At 40.2% G+C, this 17,469-nt stretch overlaps 1 protein-coding gene across 2 annotated transcripts in view; it reads right to left on the bottom strand.

Annotated features, from left to right (window-relative positions):
• CA13 (carbonic anhydrase 13) overlaps positions 1-17,469 on the bottom strand; it is a 40,612-nt gene that overhangs the window by 10,279 nt on the left and 12,864 nt on the right. Inside the window, exons 3-6 of one of the 2 annotated variants that reach the window (XM_055286666.1) lie at positions 15,534-15,652; positions 7,433-7,528; positions 5,876-5,938; positions 4,900-5,055 (exon numbers count right to left, since the gene is read on the bottom strand). In XM_055286666.1, the coding sequence (XP_055142641.1) occupies positions 4,900-5,055; positions 5,876-5,938; positions 7,433-7,528; positions 15,534-15,652 (434 nt within the window). The remainder of the gene's footprint in view (positions 1-4,899; positions 5,056-5,875; positions 5,939-7,432; positions 7,529-15,533; positions 15,653-17,469) is intronic. The other variant, XM_063643093.1, reaches the window with a different exon arrangement.

Raw genomic sequence — 17,469 nt, 5'->3', positions numbered from 1 at the left:
CAGGCCCCGGGGAGAATCTTTCAGTGGGATTACAGGAGTGAGCCACTGTGCCCAACCTGAGAAAGAGCTGTTATCCAGACTATATAAAGAACTCTTGCAAACAACCCAATGTAAAAATGGACAGATGATTTGAACAGATACTTAACAAAAGGAGATACATACATAGCCAATAAGCATATAAAAATGTTCAAAATCATTGGTCACTAGATAAATGCAAATTAAAATCACACGTACCCACTAGAATACCTAAAGTTAGAAAAACTGACAATGCCAAATGCTCTCAATAACTACTTCAGGGGTATGAAGCAACTAGAGATCTCATATGTTGCTGCTGGGAATTTAATATGACACGGCCACTTTAGAAAACAATACAGTAGTACTTTACTCAGCTGGGCACAGTGGCTCATGCCTATAATCCCAGCATTTTGGGAGGCCAAGGCGGGCAAATCACTTGAAGTCAGGAGTTCGAGACCAGCCTGGCTAACGTGATGAAACCCTGTCTCCACTAAAAATACAAAAATTAGCTGGGTGTGGTGGCGAGTGCCTGTAATCCAAGCTACTCAGGAGGCTGAGGCAGGAGAATCTCTTGAACCCGGGAGGTGGTGGTTACAGTGAACCAAGATCCTACCACTGCACTCCTGCCTGGGCAACAAAGCGAGACTCCTTCAGAAAAAAAAAAAAGAAAAGAAAACAATATAATACTACTTTACAAAATTAAACAAACATGACCTAGTAATTCCAGTCCTAGATATTGACACAAGACATATAAAAATGTGTCCACACAAAAGTGAGCAAATTACTCCTAATATCCATATATGGATTGCTATTATTCATAATGGCCAAAAATTAAAAGCAAGCCAAGTGTCCATCAACTGTGAAATATATTTTTTAAAAATATAATATATCCATACCATGTAATATTACACAGTAATAAAAATTAATGAAATGGGTCAGGTACCATGGGTCACACCTGTAATCCAAGCACTTTGGGAGGCCGAGATGGGTAGATCACTTGAGGCCAGGAGTTCAAGACCAGCCCAGCCAACATCGTGAAACCCCATCTCTACTAAAAATACAAAAATTGGCTGGGCGTGGTGATGCATGCCTGTAGTTCCAGCTACTCAGGAGGCTGAGGCAGCAGAATCACTTGAACCTGGGAGGCAGAGGTTGCAATGAGCCAAGATCTCGCCACTCCACTCCAGCCTGGGCAACAGAGCCAGACTCTGTCTCAGGAAAAAAATAAAATAAAATGGGTGAATCTTAAAAAGATTATACCAGTAAAAGAACTCAAAACACAAAAATCTACTGTATGACTCATTTAAATTCTAGTGACAGCACATCGGTTGTTGCCTAGGACTATGGTGAAGAAGGTGAAGGGCTGCAAAAGAGCACCAGAAAATTTTTGGCTGAGATCTCCATCTTTTATTTATTTATTTTGAGATGGAGTCTTGCTCTGTTACCCAGCCTAGAGTACAGCGGCACAATCTGGGCTCACTTCAACCTCGCCTCCCGGGTTCAAGCGATTCTCCTGCCTCAGCCTCCTGAGTAGCTGGGATTACAGGCACGCACCACCACGTGTGGCTAATTTTTGTATTTTTAGTAGAGATGGGGTTTTACCATGTTGACCAGGCTGGTCTCGAACTCCAGACCTTAGGTGATCCACCCACCTTGGCCTCCCAGAATGCTAGGATTAGAGGTGTGAGCCACCGCAGTGGTTGAGAACGGTATCTTGATTGTAGTAGTTGTAGCATGTCTATATACAGTTACCAAAATCAGCAACCACACACTTAAAATTCATGAGTTTCACTGCATGCAAATAATATCATAATAAGCAAAAAAGAGTTGTTTTTCTTTAAAAGGAGAGAAGAAACAAAGCCAAGTATTTTGCACATTGAATTTCAGCTAAGTAACCCAATTTTGATGATTTAGGATAACCCAAAGACACTTGGCAAGAGAAGTTGGCCCTCCAGAGAAAATGACAGATTTGTCTTCAAAAGGATCAGAAAACAGTACATTTATCTACTCACTGGCATGGCAGTTAAGAATTTAGTCCTCAATGAGTGACTCTGAGAAAGAAAAATGGACTTAGATAAAGAAAAAGAAATGAAAAACATCTGATTTGCCCCTTAGGTCAAACTGTGACTTGGCAAGAAATTGTGGAGAAAACCCAAGGAAAAAATCCGGAAAACACTACACTTAGTATTCATATCTCCTTAGGCATTTCTTGATTGTGACAGCGTCTCAGATTTACCTTGTTTTTGATGACCTTGGCAGTTTTAATGACATTGAGAATACTGACTGTTTTATAGAATGTCCCCTGACTGGGTTTTGCCTGATATTTTTTCCTGGTTAGACTGGGACTGAATTTCTTTTCTTTTGCTTTATTCTTTAACTTTTAAAACCACCACAATATCAGATTTTAATAAATTGAATTGTTACTCAAATAACTTTCTCAATTTGGTTAAAAACTAAAATATGTGAAAGTGTTCCTACTATAGGAGATTTAAGTGAATGCTCCAAAGTGAATTAACAATCACTTCAGAGCTCTAAAACACAGCTATTATTTTATATACTGCTCTGAATAAAAACCACATTAATAATAGTAATCCACTGAGCCTCAAATAAGACAAAGTAGTGAATTCACAGCTAGGCAGTCATAATTCCTAAACTTGCAGGTAGATATTTTTAATAAGGTTAACTTTATTATTTTTAAGGAACTAAACTATATATTTTGATATATTCTCTTCCAAATCACTGGTGGATTGAAAACAAAAAAAACTAAACAAAAAGTTGTTTTCCAAGTGGCTTTAAGAAATAACAGTGTCCTTGAAATATGAGGGAAAACATGATTCCCTTATTAACTACATTGATGTTATAATTTATTCATTCTTAATATTATTCATTTCAAATTTAATAAAGAAATATAAAAGTAAACCATTTAGCATGTGAGAGGGAGAAAAATGAATTCGCTTATTAAGGACTCTGAATTAGTAACAGGTCATTTTTCTCATGATACAATGATAGAAAAAATTCACAGGAGTTTTCATGTCAGTCAAGCTCTGGATTTCTACATAGACCTTTGTAAAATGTTTTAAAAAGTATATACTAGGTTATTATTTGCCTTTAATCCTAAAGACAAGGTCAACAAGGAGAAACACCCAACAGAAAGAAGGATGTATTCAATGCCCCAAGGGGAAATGCTGCCGGAAATGATCTCAGTAAAGGTGGGCCAGCGCTGGTATCATTAGGAGGAAAAATAAACAGGTAGGCAGGCGGGCAAGCCCAGTACATGTGTACTTTATTAGCTGCAAAAATTACTAGACCATGTTCATGCTAAGATATTGCATCTAATTCAAAAAGAACAACAAAAACAAAACCAATGAAGAAGTACAGCATCCAAGAACACACAGCATCCACCCGTCAGATTGGCCAGCCCCATGGTTCAGTGCTCCAAGCACAGTTTCTGAACATTAAAGACTGGGTATCCTGGCTAGGCGCAGTGGCTCATGCCTGTAATCCTAGCAGTTTGGGAGGCCAAAGCAGGAGGATCATTTGAGGGCAGAAGTGGATCACTTCAAGACCAGCTAGGGCAATAATGCAAGACCCTGTCTACGCAAAATTTTTCAAAAAAATAAGCCAGGCATGGTGGCACGCACCTATAGTTCCAGCTACATGGGAAGCTGAGGCGGGAAGCTGAGGCAGGAAGATTAATGGCTTGAGCCCAGGAGTTCAAGGTTGGGGTGAGGTATGGTTGCACCCACTCCACACCAGCCTGGGTGACAAACTGGATATCCTGAGTCTGGCCGACTCTTGGCCTACAGGGGAAGCTCCATTAGCATTTAACAGAAGAATGAGTGAGTAGATGTCTATACAAAAAGAGCCTCCCCACAGCCTCTCTGCAAATGCTTAAGCATTAAGCCCCTCAGACAGTGCAACATAAGTTTTTGTCAACAAACGCCAAAAGATCAATAATTCCTCCTCTCCCTCTCACTCCCCTCCCCTTTCTCTCTCTTTCCTCTTCTTATAATTATAGTAAGAACACTTAAATGAGATCTACCCTGTTAACAAAAAAACATTTTTTAAGACAAAGTCTTGCTCTGGAATGCAGCGGCATGATCCTGACTCACTGCAGCATCCACCTCTTAGGTTCAAGCAATCCTCTCACCTCAACCCCTCGAGTAGCTGGGACTACAGGCACGCACCACCACAGCTGGCTAATTTTTGTATTTTTTGTAGAGACAGGGTTTTACTGTGTAGCCCATGCTGGTCTCGAACTCCAGGGCTCAAGCGATCCACCCGTCTCAGCCTCCCAAAGTGCTGAGATTACAAGCAGGATCCACTGTGCCCAGCCTACCCACTTAACTAGCTTTTAAGTGTACAAAACAACAACTTCTTACACTTAGCAGGCACACATTTCTTAGGGCACCGCACCGATCACTGACCTCAAGTTTCACTCGGAAATTTGTAAAAGCAAGTGTGGAGACTTAAGGTCAGAAAGAAAAATGTCACCTTCTATAAGTAGCCTCTCTGATTTTTTTGTTTGTATCTCAGCTTGTTTATATCCCCATTTTTTGTTCGTATGTCAGCCTGTTTATATCCCCATATCAAACAAACAGCAACAAAACAAAAGCAAATGATTATAGTGCTCAAAACGATGCTTCACTTTCATCAGTGTCGCTATGTACATTTCTAAGAAGTGGCAAATAAATCATCTAATCACAGGTCAAATACGAAAGGGACATAGATCTCATCTAGCCCAACCACCCATCTGATGAATAAAGAGAAAACACAGACTTCAAAACACAGCAGAAATTAAGGTCAGGGTTGAAAAAAAAAAAAAAAAAAAAAAGCCCAGTTTCCTCTGAGGGAATCAGTATCAACCTGGAAGAGATTATGTACCTGTTGAGAGCTGATGTTTATAGGTTGCTTTAAAACAATCCATGTGACACTCTCAAGAAGAGGTGGAACTGTAAGAGAACCAGGATATGTCCAGTAGTCCCAGGATGGTGGAAGCAGAGATAATGGGTCAAAATTTGTGAATCGAGTTTGTTTACCCTGGGGGAACATACAGAATTCCCACAAATTACAATGGGATGGCTTTACATAGACCTCAAAAAACATACATCCATGCACATCCATTATAATTCCATAAACAATATAGAATATCTGCATCTAGAATTATCTAATACCTTCCTTTAGTATCTTTAAAAAAGCATCTATCCTCATCTTAAAAATTTTAGATAAAGTAACATATAGATTTATTTAAGAAGCATAAGGTTTGTTTTAATATAAGTGGTCCCTTAGATGTGTTACAATTAAAGGCTTACTCTGTAATATAATACCAGAGACTAATTATGCATAAGTATATTTATTCATGTTTATTTTAGGTAATTTAAGACCTTTACGGCCAGGCACGGTGGCTCAAGCCTGTAATCCCAGCACTTTGGGAGGCCGAGGTGGGCGGATCACAAGGTCAGGAGATCGAGACCATCCTGGCTAACACGGTGAAACCCCATCTCTACTAAAAATACAAAAAAATTAGCCGGGCGTGTTGGCGGGCGCCTGTAGTCCCAGGTACTTGGGAGGCTGAGGCAGGAGAATGGCGTGAACCCGGGAGGCGGAGCTTGCAGTGAGCCGAGATCGCGCCATTGCACTCCAGCCTGGGGGACACAGAAAGACTCCGTCTCAAAAAAAAAAAAAAAAAGACCTTTACATTCAAAAGATAAGTGGTAATAGGTTACTTCTGCTTTTTTTCATCAAGTATGTTGCAAACTTCAAAGCAGGCAGCATATGTCTAAGTCTTTAAAGGGAGATAAGAGACTGTGGGAGAGAACATGAAATATGTTCATTATTACCAAATAGTAATTCATTTTACCTTTTCTTTAATGGAATCCAAAATGTCAGTAATCTTTTGCAGTTGGGAATTAGGTTCACCAATCTAAAAACATGAAATTTCAAAAGAAATGGTTACTGTAGCAGATCAAGTCTGAATCACTCAATTTCAGCCACTATTTTAAAATTATTTTTAAAAAAAACCTTAGCCGGCACAGAACATACAGTGATTGTTCTATAACAAAGCTTCTCTTTTACCTGCCGGCCTTATCATGCCAGAAGGATCTGAACAACAAGATAATATTACAGGGTTCCTGTACTGAACTTTCAGCTTAGTCCCAAAACTAATAGTAACAGCTTAATATTTGTTAAGTTTTATCAGTGTTTAAGATGTAGGTTAACTTGGAGAAGCTTTGCATAAGACAGCCTAACAAATAACCTGCACTACTAAGCTACATGTAACAGTCAGCCCCTCAATTCAAATGGACAATGGTGGCATCAAACTACTAGATGCAAACATCTCACACTTGCAGCCTAAAATGATTTGAGATCCCAAATCAAGGGAATATATCATCATAAGCAAACTCATCATAAATTATAGATACATAAATGATCCTCTTTTCATTATTACAGGTGTTCTGAATCTACCTGAAGGTTTTAAAGCACCCGGATCCTGCTGCAACCACCCCTACTTGGTGCCCAAAGGCAAGGAATTGTTGCCATCCATGAAGCATTCTCGTTCATGAGTTACAACAAACACATGGAGAGTATGGGGTGTGACAAAGGGGCACGCCTACAAGAATGTGGAGGCAGAGGGAGGTAAGAAGCCCAACCTGTTCCCAGGTATGATGACAATAATTGTCTAACCACATGTGAATATTAAAGGAAATACAAAAATATTTTTTTAAAAACCAGCGAGCACATTGGGACAATATGTCATTGTGGTGAGATGAGTGTTTCAAGAATCAGGAGCTTGAACTTTATTCTGTCCTAAATAGTATACAATTAGGAAGAGCCCAGAATAAATGTTTTCTTCCAGTATCTCAGTTGTTATTTCTGCTGCTATTCTTGATGTTGATGCTGCTATTGTTATTCACATAAAAATGATCAATGGACAATAAGAAGATTTATAAGACAATGCTCCTAAATGAATAGATAATTTTTAAATATTCATTTCAAAAGGAAAATGCTGGCCGGGCACGGTGGCTCACGCTTGTAATCCCAGCACTTTGGGAGGCCGAGGCGGGCGGATCACGAGGTCAGGAGATCGAGACCACGGTGAAACCCATCTCTACTAAAAATACAAAAAATTAGCCGGGCATGGTGGCGGGCGCCTGTAGTCCCAGCTACTCGGGAGGCTGAGGGAGGAGAATGGCGTGAACCCGGGAGGCGGAGCTTGCAGTGAGCCGAGATCGCGCCACTGCACTCCAGCCTGGGCGACAGAGCGAGACTCCGTCTCAAAAAAAAAAAAAAAAAAAAAGGAAAATGCTACACCTAAAATGAATTTACTATTAAACAAGATGGTTGAATGTCTACTTCGTGACTGAAGCTCTTTCTTCAACAAGGCTGATCATTTAAAATGAAAACAGTAGATTCTTACCTGTAAAAACACTCCCAAGACAGCCAGTCCATCTGGTTCATGAGCTGCCTCAACAAAGCTGGGGTATTTGTCTGAATTCCAATGAACAACATGGAGCTGAAAGGGAGATATACAACATAGTAGGAATGTTTTGTTAGACATCCTGAAAAACATAAATGCAAATAAAACATTTACAAATTTTCTGGTGCTGTACACTTACGTATACTGTATTTATCACAAGAATCTTGGACAGAATCCTCTTATTTAGTTTTGTCCAAAAGTGAAAGTTCATGCAGTGAAGGATCACAGTCACTTAACTAGCCTATGGTGCACTATATTAAAGACTATGTAGAATGCCTTGAGCATCCTAGCCGTACATGGTAATACATGACTGTAGTCCCAGCTACTTGGGAGGCTGAGGCAGGAGAATCACTTGAACCCAGGAGGTGGAGGTTGCAGTGAGCTGAGATTGTGCCACTGCACTCCAGCCTGAGCGACAGAGCGAGACTTCATCTCAGAAAATAAATAAATTTTTAAAAAAGCCTTGAATATCCTTCACAGCCTCTCCAGCCCTAACAAACTCCAGCCATTGCTGCCAAGTAACTGGAGGCTCCTCCATGTCTTCCACAGATGAGACTGCAATGGAGCAGCCTCAGATCAGATCCCGGCTGGCAATAAAGTCCATGGAAGAGGCCTGAGCTCACAGGTGGATGGAGAAGTCAACCTCCTACCCAGTAGGTTTTCCAGGACAATCCCACTACCAAGGACAGTGAGGCTGTTTCTAAAACTGCCCAGTTAAATGTTTACTACCTGTCATTTTAAGACTATTTATGGCTTGAAAACACAAAGTCTCCTTATCATGTTAAGTAGCATTCAAACTTTTTTATTAAGAGCACTTTTAATTGGCAAATCATAACTGCATACATTTATGGGGCACAATGTAATGTTTTAATATATGTGTAAATGTGGAATGATTAAATCAAACTAACATATTTGTCATCTCACACATAAAAATGCTTATCATTTTGATACATTTACCACATTCTATGAATATGTTTAGATACTTTGCTGAGAGCAAGTTTCAATGGGGGAAAAAGAGGTAGAAAATGGGAGGGTAGCTGGTGCTACTAAGGAGGGGGATAAAACAGGGGAGAAGGGAAGGAGGTGGGGGGCCTGGAACTCTGGAAAACAGACTTCACCCACCCCTCACAACTCTACTCATATGCAAGTGGCCTTATGCAACACCAAAAGGTATCCTAAATGTTTTACCATTGCAAGCAATACAGTATCTCGAACACACCCACAAGTGTGAAAGATTTCAGAATAACGATAAAGGAGAAAACCACTTTTGGGGAGTCTCCCCCAAAAGGACAAACTGAGACAGAAGCCAAAGGGCAATGCGACATGCCCAAAAGATTTAGCTACAATCATAAATGGTGATCAAGCCATGGTGTCCAAGGACCTGATATGAGGGAATGACTTCAGAAAAGATCTCCTTCTAATGAATCCCTTTTGTTTATCAGGGAGGAAATACTTATGTGAGCCTTCATGCCCAAATCGTCTTTCTAGCTGACTGTTACAGAGAGGATTTAGCATATTCAAATACATGTTTATCCCATCCTTTAAATATAACTCTATGTCTTACAGGCAATTTATAGGAGATAATTTCTGGATAGATAACAATTACCATAAACAGTCAACTATAAAACAGTGCACCATCCACAAACAATCAAGGAAGACTGTGCAATATCAGGCAAGTAATATAAAAGTGGATTCCTGTAGTGCCATGTTCCAAGTTGGTGTGAGATAGTTGGGGGAGGAAAGAAACCTGAAAACACCGGGTGATGAAACAGAATTCATTTGGCTCACATGAGACAGATGACATTCACTGTCAGGGAAGGGCTGATAAGGATGTTAAAATTGTTTTAAGTGGCTCCGTGCCAGTGCACCAGTTCTCTCAGTAAGAGATGAGACCAAAGAGAGAAAGAAATAGAATGACTTCATTAGGATCACAACCAGAACTGATTAAAAAATGAATGTGTAACTAAAGAGAGATGAATGGACGTATATGTATCTTATATATAACCATCCTTCTGCTAGTTAAAAGTACAACTATTTAAACTATGATGGGAAACTAGGCCAAGAAAATATTTTTCTTTCTCTCCTACATACCTTACTTAACTGGTAGCAATACCTTCACAGAGGAACTGATACCACTTCTATTAGCATTTGTATTTTAATTAAAACATTAAAAAAATAGCAAACTCACATTTCCTAACAATGACAAGAGCAGTGATTTGAACTGAATGACAAGAAATTGTAACCACTACAAAAATGAAAATTAGATTCTTCTCTACTGGCAACTAATTTCTAAACAATAATATTAAAATTTAGCAGTTTCAAATTGCATATTAGTGGTATGCAAAATATACTGCCAAATACTATGCCAAAAATCCATGATGAATGTTGAAATCAGTTTCATTAGCTACATATTTAAAATGCTTGCTATATATTCTGCCTAAACTTTAGTTAGATAAAGTTCCAAACACAGAATGGACAATTAGCCTAGTTTGTAGATGCCTAACTTTTGGGATAAAACGTTTCTTGATTTAGATCACTTTAATCTCTCTGTAATATTATAAACCATCATATTAGGCCTAAAATTAAGGTTGTATATGTTGCAACTTTAAATGTCTTTTTGCTTTCTTTCACTTCTCCTTTTTACTCACAAGGGAACATAACTTGATGATGGTCATGAACTTCATACGAAAGTGGCTGGAAAAACTAATCAACTCCTTGGAATCACAGAGCTGAGCACAAAGGGGTTCTTTTGAACGTGAAACCAAATGCAAGGACTCCCAAATGCCCCCACCTCCAGCCTTGACTTCTTCTTAAACTGGAAGTTTTTATCCAATAGCCTACTTGAACATGAGCCTAGAATGCCTAACAGGCATCTCAAACTTAACCTGTCTAAAACAGAGAGTGAATTCCTCTCTGCAACCTGCTCCTTCCCAGACTTGCACATTTCAGTAAATGGTACCACTAGCCTCCAATATGCTTACACCGAAACCTTAAGAGTGTTTCTAAACTCCTCTTTTTCCTTCCTTCAATCATGACATCCTTTTCATAAGCAAACCCTATTGACTTTATCTCCCAAACATCATAGATTTGTCCAGCTCTCTTCGTCTCCACCACCCCCGGAGTCCAAATTACTGTCTCTGCTCACTTGAATTACTTCCATAACCTTCTAGTTTTTCTCCCTACTTCAACATTTGCCTGACAACAGCCTCCTCTACACCCAGCAGCTAGTTATATTTTGTAAAATATAAAGCAGAACATGTCATTCCCCTGATCAAAACCTTCCATTGTCTTCTTCCCACTGCGTTACAGATAAACTTCAGACTGCTTACAATGCCCAACAGCACCCGATGTGGCATGGTCCCTGCCTAACTTTTCCTTTCTCATTAATTCCAATCCTAATAGGCCAATGACTTTCTCCTTTTGAACATGCCAGCCTCACTCCTGCCTTAGAGCACTTGTGCTTGCTGTTCCCACTTCCTGGAAAGGTCTCTCTAGATCTTTCTCATAGTGCTTTCTTCTTATCATTCAGTCTCAATTCATGTATCACCTCAAAGAAGCTTTTCCTAAGCCCTCAGCCACCCTACCAGATCACATGGTATTGTTCCCATCAAAGAACTTACCATGCACCGTTTATTTATTTGTTTATTGTCTACCTCTCCCACCCCACCAACCCTGAGGTTTGACCCAGACTTTCTCTATCTGCATTTCCTATCTCAACCCAGAAACATGGATCCTGCCCTCACTCACTCTCAAACCCACCAATCGACAAATGCCACTAAAGCTGCCACTACCAGCCAGCCAGCCTCCACCTGCACTCTCTTTTATTGCCTGGAACTTTCCCCAAAAGTTTCCTCCAAAGCTCCCCTTAGCCACTCCTGCTTCCATCCAATCTATTCTCAAACAGTAGTTGAATTATTGTTGAAATGAAAATATCACCACTTCCCAATTCAAAGCCTTTCAGCGGCTTCCCATTGCGCTTAGAATCAGCTTCATAAACCTTACCAGGACTAACCTCAGTAAGATCGGGCCCTTCCCAGCCTCTCCAACTTTGCCTCTGACAACTCTCCCCTTCATTCTCCATGCTCTAACTACACTGTTGAAGGCCATACTGTTTTTCAAATGTGTGAGCCTCCTTCTCAAACCACATCCTCACACATGATTTTATGTAAAACCACTGCTGTCGCCCCACTTGACCTGGTTCCCTCCCCTTCATCCAAACCAGGTTTTAAGTTAAACCAGGTTTAACTTAAAACGGATGCCCATCCCATAGGGCAGCATTTTCTGACCTCAAATATGTGTGAGGCTGCACTCCTTTCAGGGTAAGCATCAGTAAGCTGTGTAAAGATTAGGAGCATGGTTGATTCTCAATGAATTCTTACTGAGTGAAAGAATGAACGAATATATAAGCCAATGAAATAAGAAATAGCCTTGAATGCATATTAAAGAATGGTATACAATTCCAAGGGTGGGTGCAGTGGCTCATGCCTGTAATCCCAGCACGTTGGGAGGCCAAGGAGGGAGGATTGCTTGAGCCCAGGAGTTTCAGGCCAGTCTAGGCAAGATGGCCAGACTCTGTCTCTACAAAAATTAAAAAATAATTAGCCAGATGTGGTGGTGCCCACCTGTGGTCCCAGTTGCTCTGGAGGCTAAGGTGGGAGGATCCCTTGAACCCAGGAGGTCAAAGCTACAGTGAGCCATGTTTGTACCATGGCACTATAGCCTGGGCAACAGATGGAGAGCCTATCTCAAAGAAAAAGAAAGAAAAAAGAAAATCTATTCCAAGCTTTATCCACAAAGCTTTATCTTTAAATGCTGGTGCTGGTCATAGTTTCTTTGTTAGATTCTCTCATTAAAAAAAAAAAAAAAATATATATATATATACTGGCCGGGTGTGGTGGCTCACGCCTGTAATCCTAGCACTTTGGGAGTCCGAGGCAGACAGATCACCTGAGGTCAGGAGTTCGAGACCAGCCTGACCAACATGGAGAAACCCCGTCTCTACTAAAAATACAAAATTAGCCAGGCATGGTGGTGCATGCCTGTAATCCCAGCTACTCGGGAGGCTGAGGCAGGAGAAGCACTTGAACCTGGGAGGCGGAGGTTGCAGTGAGCCGAGATTGTACCATCGCACTCTAGCCTGGGCAACAAGAGCAAAACTCTGTCTCAAAAAAAAAAAAAAAAAAAAATACTCTTTGTTTAAAGCATGCATAAAAATATATGTCTTAAAATATACTTAAAAATTCCAAGATGCTTCCGATTTGTGTAATATTTACCTGGAGGACTCATACTTAGGTGTCTTAACATGAATTGAGTCTCCAAGCTCTCCATGTGAAACAAAAGAAGAGAAAATAATTATCTGTAATGTTGTAAGTTGTACCAAAGTTTTTTAATAAGTGAAATTTGCATTACAAATTTTTTCCATTCATAAATACATACGTGAACCAAAGGTTTTGGTCCTTTCCTTCACTGGTTTGCTTTAAAATAAATAAATAAATAAAAGATAATGATTTATTGCAGAACAACAACAACAAAAAGTCTTTATCTACAAAAATGGCCCTTGATCTGCAGGTAATGACTCTGAGCCTCTGACATATATCAGGAGGACCCTTTCCAGGAAATTACTTGCCAGCTGACAGAAAACCGAAGCCTCTCTGAGTATGTAGTACTTTCAAGTTTATTAAAGTACAAGGTGTAACCACACACAGCATTTTGACCAATTTTCCTGAGTTGCTAAGGAAAATGAGAGACCAGTGATCCAAAGCAACCAGTAATTAGTCCTGAGGGCGCTTTGGACATTTAGAACATGTTATATTCAGAACATAAAACTTTAGAAAGCAAACATGAAAACTATTTGGTAACCGGCCGGGCGCGGTGGCTCACGCTTGTAATCCCAGCACTTTGGGAGGCCGAGGCGGGCGGATCACGTGGTCGGGGATCGAGACCACGGTGAAACCCCGTCTCTACAAAAAAAAATACAAAAAATTAGCCGGGCGTAGTGGTGGGCACCTGTAGTCCCAGCTACTCGGAGAGGCTGAGGCAGGAGAATGGCGTGAGCCCGGGAGGCGAAGCTTGCAGTGAGCCGAGATTGCGCCACTGCACTCCAGCCTGGGCGACAGAGCAAGACTCTGTCTCAAAAAAAAAAAAAAAAAAAAAAAAAAAGAAAACTATTTGGTAAATGATGCAAATTGAGACACCATACAAATTTGGCAGTCCCACTTTCCACCTTCTTGACATAGTTTGTCCACCATCATAACAAACTTTGTATGTACATTTTATTTCTCTACCCTGAGGACAGAGCAGGTTCCATACCCTAAAGCTACTTGACCTCAAACACAAGTGATTTAGTGGCAAAGCAAACGTTTTGGATGATAACCTTAAAGGGCAGAGGTACATGTCAGAGTGAAACTGGAAAAAGTTCTGATTGTCGGATTTCTCTGAACAGCAGGGCTATACGGGGCATCTAAACTCTACAGCTCAGTAACCATGAGAACATGAAGAAAAATTGCACTTGCCTGATAACTTAGCTCTGTCTTGTCTAGGTGACCTAGAAACCAAATTATTTTCACGTGAACAGTATTGATGAGTCATATAATTCACTTTCATCTCATGGTAAGTTGGGTGTTAGTAATATTTAATCATATTTAACTTGAAGCTTATTATGCTTTGTTCTTTAACCAGAGGATTAAAAAAAGTAGAGCATTTTTTTAATCCAGATCCTGCACAGAGTATTATTAGTGAATACAATTATAAGGAAAAAGAAGTAGAAACAACTCAATGAATGCTTTATTGTGTTATGATTTACCAATAAGCTGAATAACAGAGATTTTTATTTTATACCTGTAAATATAGAGATAAAGTCGAGTTTAGAAAAGTTTGTCTTTTTTTTTTTTCCTCAGTGAAACTTTGCCATTTACCTATTTAAATATTACCTATTTATTTATTTATTTATTTATTTATTTTTTTTTTTTTTTTGAGACAGAGTCTCGCTCCGTCACCCAGACTGGAGTGCAGTGGCGCAGTCTCGGCTCACTGCAAACTCCGCCTCCCAGGTTCACGCCATTCTCCTGCCTCAGCCTCTCCGAGTAGCTGGGACTACAGGCGCCCGCCACTGCGCCCGGCTAATTTTTTTGTACTTTTTAGTAGAGACGGGGTTTCACCGTGGTCTCGATCTCCTGACCTTGTGATCCGCCCGCCTCAGCCTCCCAAAGTGCTGGGATTACAAGCGTGAGCCACTGCGCCCGGCCTAAATATTACCTATTTAATGTGGTCTTTATTTTTTTTTTTTTTTTTTTTTTTTTTATTTTTTTTTTTTGAGATGGAGTCTGGCTCTGTCGCCCAGGCTGGAGTGCAGTGGCGCGATCTCGGCTCACTGCAAGCTCCGCCTCCCGGGTTCACGCCATTCTCCTGCCTCAGCCTCCCTAGTAGCTGGGACTACAGGCGCCCGCCACCGCGCCCAGCTAATTTTTTGTATTTTTAGTAGAGACGGGGTTTCACCGTGTTAGCCAGGATGGTCTCGATCTCCTGACCTCGTGATCCGCCCGCCTCGGCCTCCCAAAGTGCTGGGATTACAGGCGTGAGCCACCGCGCCCGGCCGTAATGTGGTCTTTACATATTAGTGGATATTTGTATCTGGATGAAGTATGACCACATTTAGACATAAGACAAATGTTTCTTTCTCTTCTCACTGGCCTTTCAGTAGATAGAAACAATTTGTAATTTGATATCAGACAGATCTAGATTTAAACCTGTCTCAATGCTTCCTAGGCTTAGATAAATTACTTAATCTCTCCAGCAACCAGTTTACTCATTTCTAAAATGGGAACATATAACCCTAAGCTCTCAGGGTTGGTTTAAGGCTTAGAAGGGCAACATTTGAAGCTGTCATATTCATAAACTCTCATATTGAATGAATAAAGCAATTTCAGACACTAAGATACCTAATTGGTTCAGGATCTATTTGGAATCAGTAAAGTTGTCTCTGTAACCCTTAAATCCCACCATGTAGGAAAACTGAATCACAAAGATATATCTGATGGCTTACCTCTGCAGCATAGCTCACTCCATCTACTATGTGCTCGGAGCCGTGGTCATCAGCAGACCCCCAGTGAAGGTGAAACTGCCGTAACCTGTAGCTTCCAGTGAGAGGACCACCACGCAGAACTAAACACCAACATGTTTTATATTGTTAGCAAGAAAAAAATATTTACATAAGCTGTTCAAACCACAACATCTCCCTGAATTACTCCATACATCCATGTCCTCCAAGGAATTTTTTTACAAATGTGTCATTTGCTTTGCTGACAAGAATACCACTTTTAAATATGTGTAGATTGAAAATAGAACATTTTTAAAAGCTTAAAGTGTCCACAATACAGATTTTTATGGAACACCTGGAAAATCATAACAGACATACTGGTTAGAAAGGCATAGAAATTCAGACTTCTGAAAGGTAAGGAATGGTTGTGTTTACCTGAGGATAAGTCAGCCTGTCTGAATAAGGATGTGACATGCAGAGAGGTCCAGTTTGAGCTTGGTAGACCGGTGCAGCATTGTGATTAGGGCACAGGCTTCAGCAATTAGAAGGCCTACACTCATGCTGTCTTTTCCTAATTATGTGATCTTGAACAAACTCTAACTTCCTTTTTTTTTTTTTTTTCTTGAGACAAGGTCTCACCCTGTTGCCCAAGCTGATGTAATCACGGCTTACTGCAACCTCTAACTTCTGGGCTCAAGTCATCCTCCCACTTTAGCCTCCTGAGTAGCTAGAACTACAGGTGTGCACCACTACACTCAGCTAATTTTTTTTTTTTTTTTTTTTTTGTAGAGGCAGGGTCTCACTATGTTATCCAGGCTGGTCTCAAACTCCTGGCCTCAAGCGATCCTCCCAAAGTGCTAGGATTACAGGCATTAGCTACCACACCTGGCCACAAACCCTAACTTCTAAGCTTTATCTTCCACATGTAAAAACAAGATAGTAATGGGACCTCCTCCTAATGCTGTCATTAAAATAGAAGAAAAATTGAACACAAAGCACTTAGTACTACCTGACACACAGTCAACACAATCAACACAGTTTTTTACTGTAAAAACAGGCAAAGCAAGCATACCTTTTGTCCTTAAATTCTGTATTCTTGGGGAAATGTGAAATATAGGACAAAAATAATTTTTCAAAAATCTGTCATATCCTTGTCACTTTGACAAAGTACATTTGAGTACTTTTCCTCAGTAAATATGATCTCTAAACCTATGACAATAAATCATATCTTAAGTATACAGAAAAGCTTCTTAATAGAAAACATAGTCCTAAATTGTCTCATCCTAATTAATCTTTATTGGGCATGTTTAAAGCATATGGGAGAATCAGGAAGCATTGGATGCTAAATATACCATAAGCATTATTAAATTTCCATGAACAGGCCTGGCATGGTGGCTCACACCTGTAATCCCAGTAATTTGGGAAGCCAAGGAGGGAGGATCGCTTGAGCCCAGGAGTTCAAGACCAGCCTGGGCAACATAGCAAGACCCCATCTTATTATTTAAATATACATTTATATTTATATAAATTTAATGTGTATATATTTAATATATTTTATATATTCGATATTTAATATCTGTATATAGGTATTATATACATATTTTTTGGCTGGGTGTGGTGGTTCACACCTGTAATTCCAGCACTTTGGGAGGCTGAGGCAGGCGGATCACCTGAGGTCAGGAGTTTGAGACCAGCCTGGCCAACATGGTGAAACCCTGTCTCTACAAAAAGAAAAAAAAAATACAAAAATTAGCCAAAAGTGCTCGCTTGAACCCAGAAAGCAGAGGTTGCGTGTTTTGGGGTTTTTTTTTTTTTTTTTTTTTTGAGACAAGGTCTCTCTCTGTTGCCCAGGCTGGAGTACAGTGGGGCTCAAACTTGCAGCCTCAATCAATCCTCCCACATCAGCCTCCCTAGTGGCTGGGACTACGGGCGCACACAGCTA

Source organism: Symphalangus syndactylus, chromosome 7, assembly GCF_028878055.3.
Source record: "Symphalangus syndactylus isolate Jambi chromosome 7, NHGRI_mSymSyn1-v2.1_pri, whole genome shotgun sequence".
NCBI lineage: Eukaryota > Metazoa > Chordata > Mammalia > Primates > Hylobatidae > Symphalangus > Symphalangus syndactylus.
The sequence above is the reverse complement of the archived record's forward strand: the minus strand, read 5'-3'. Positions and strand labels throughout refer to the sequence as shown.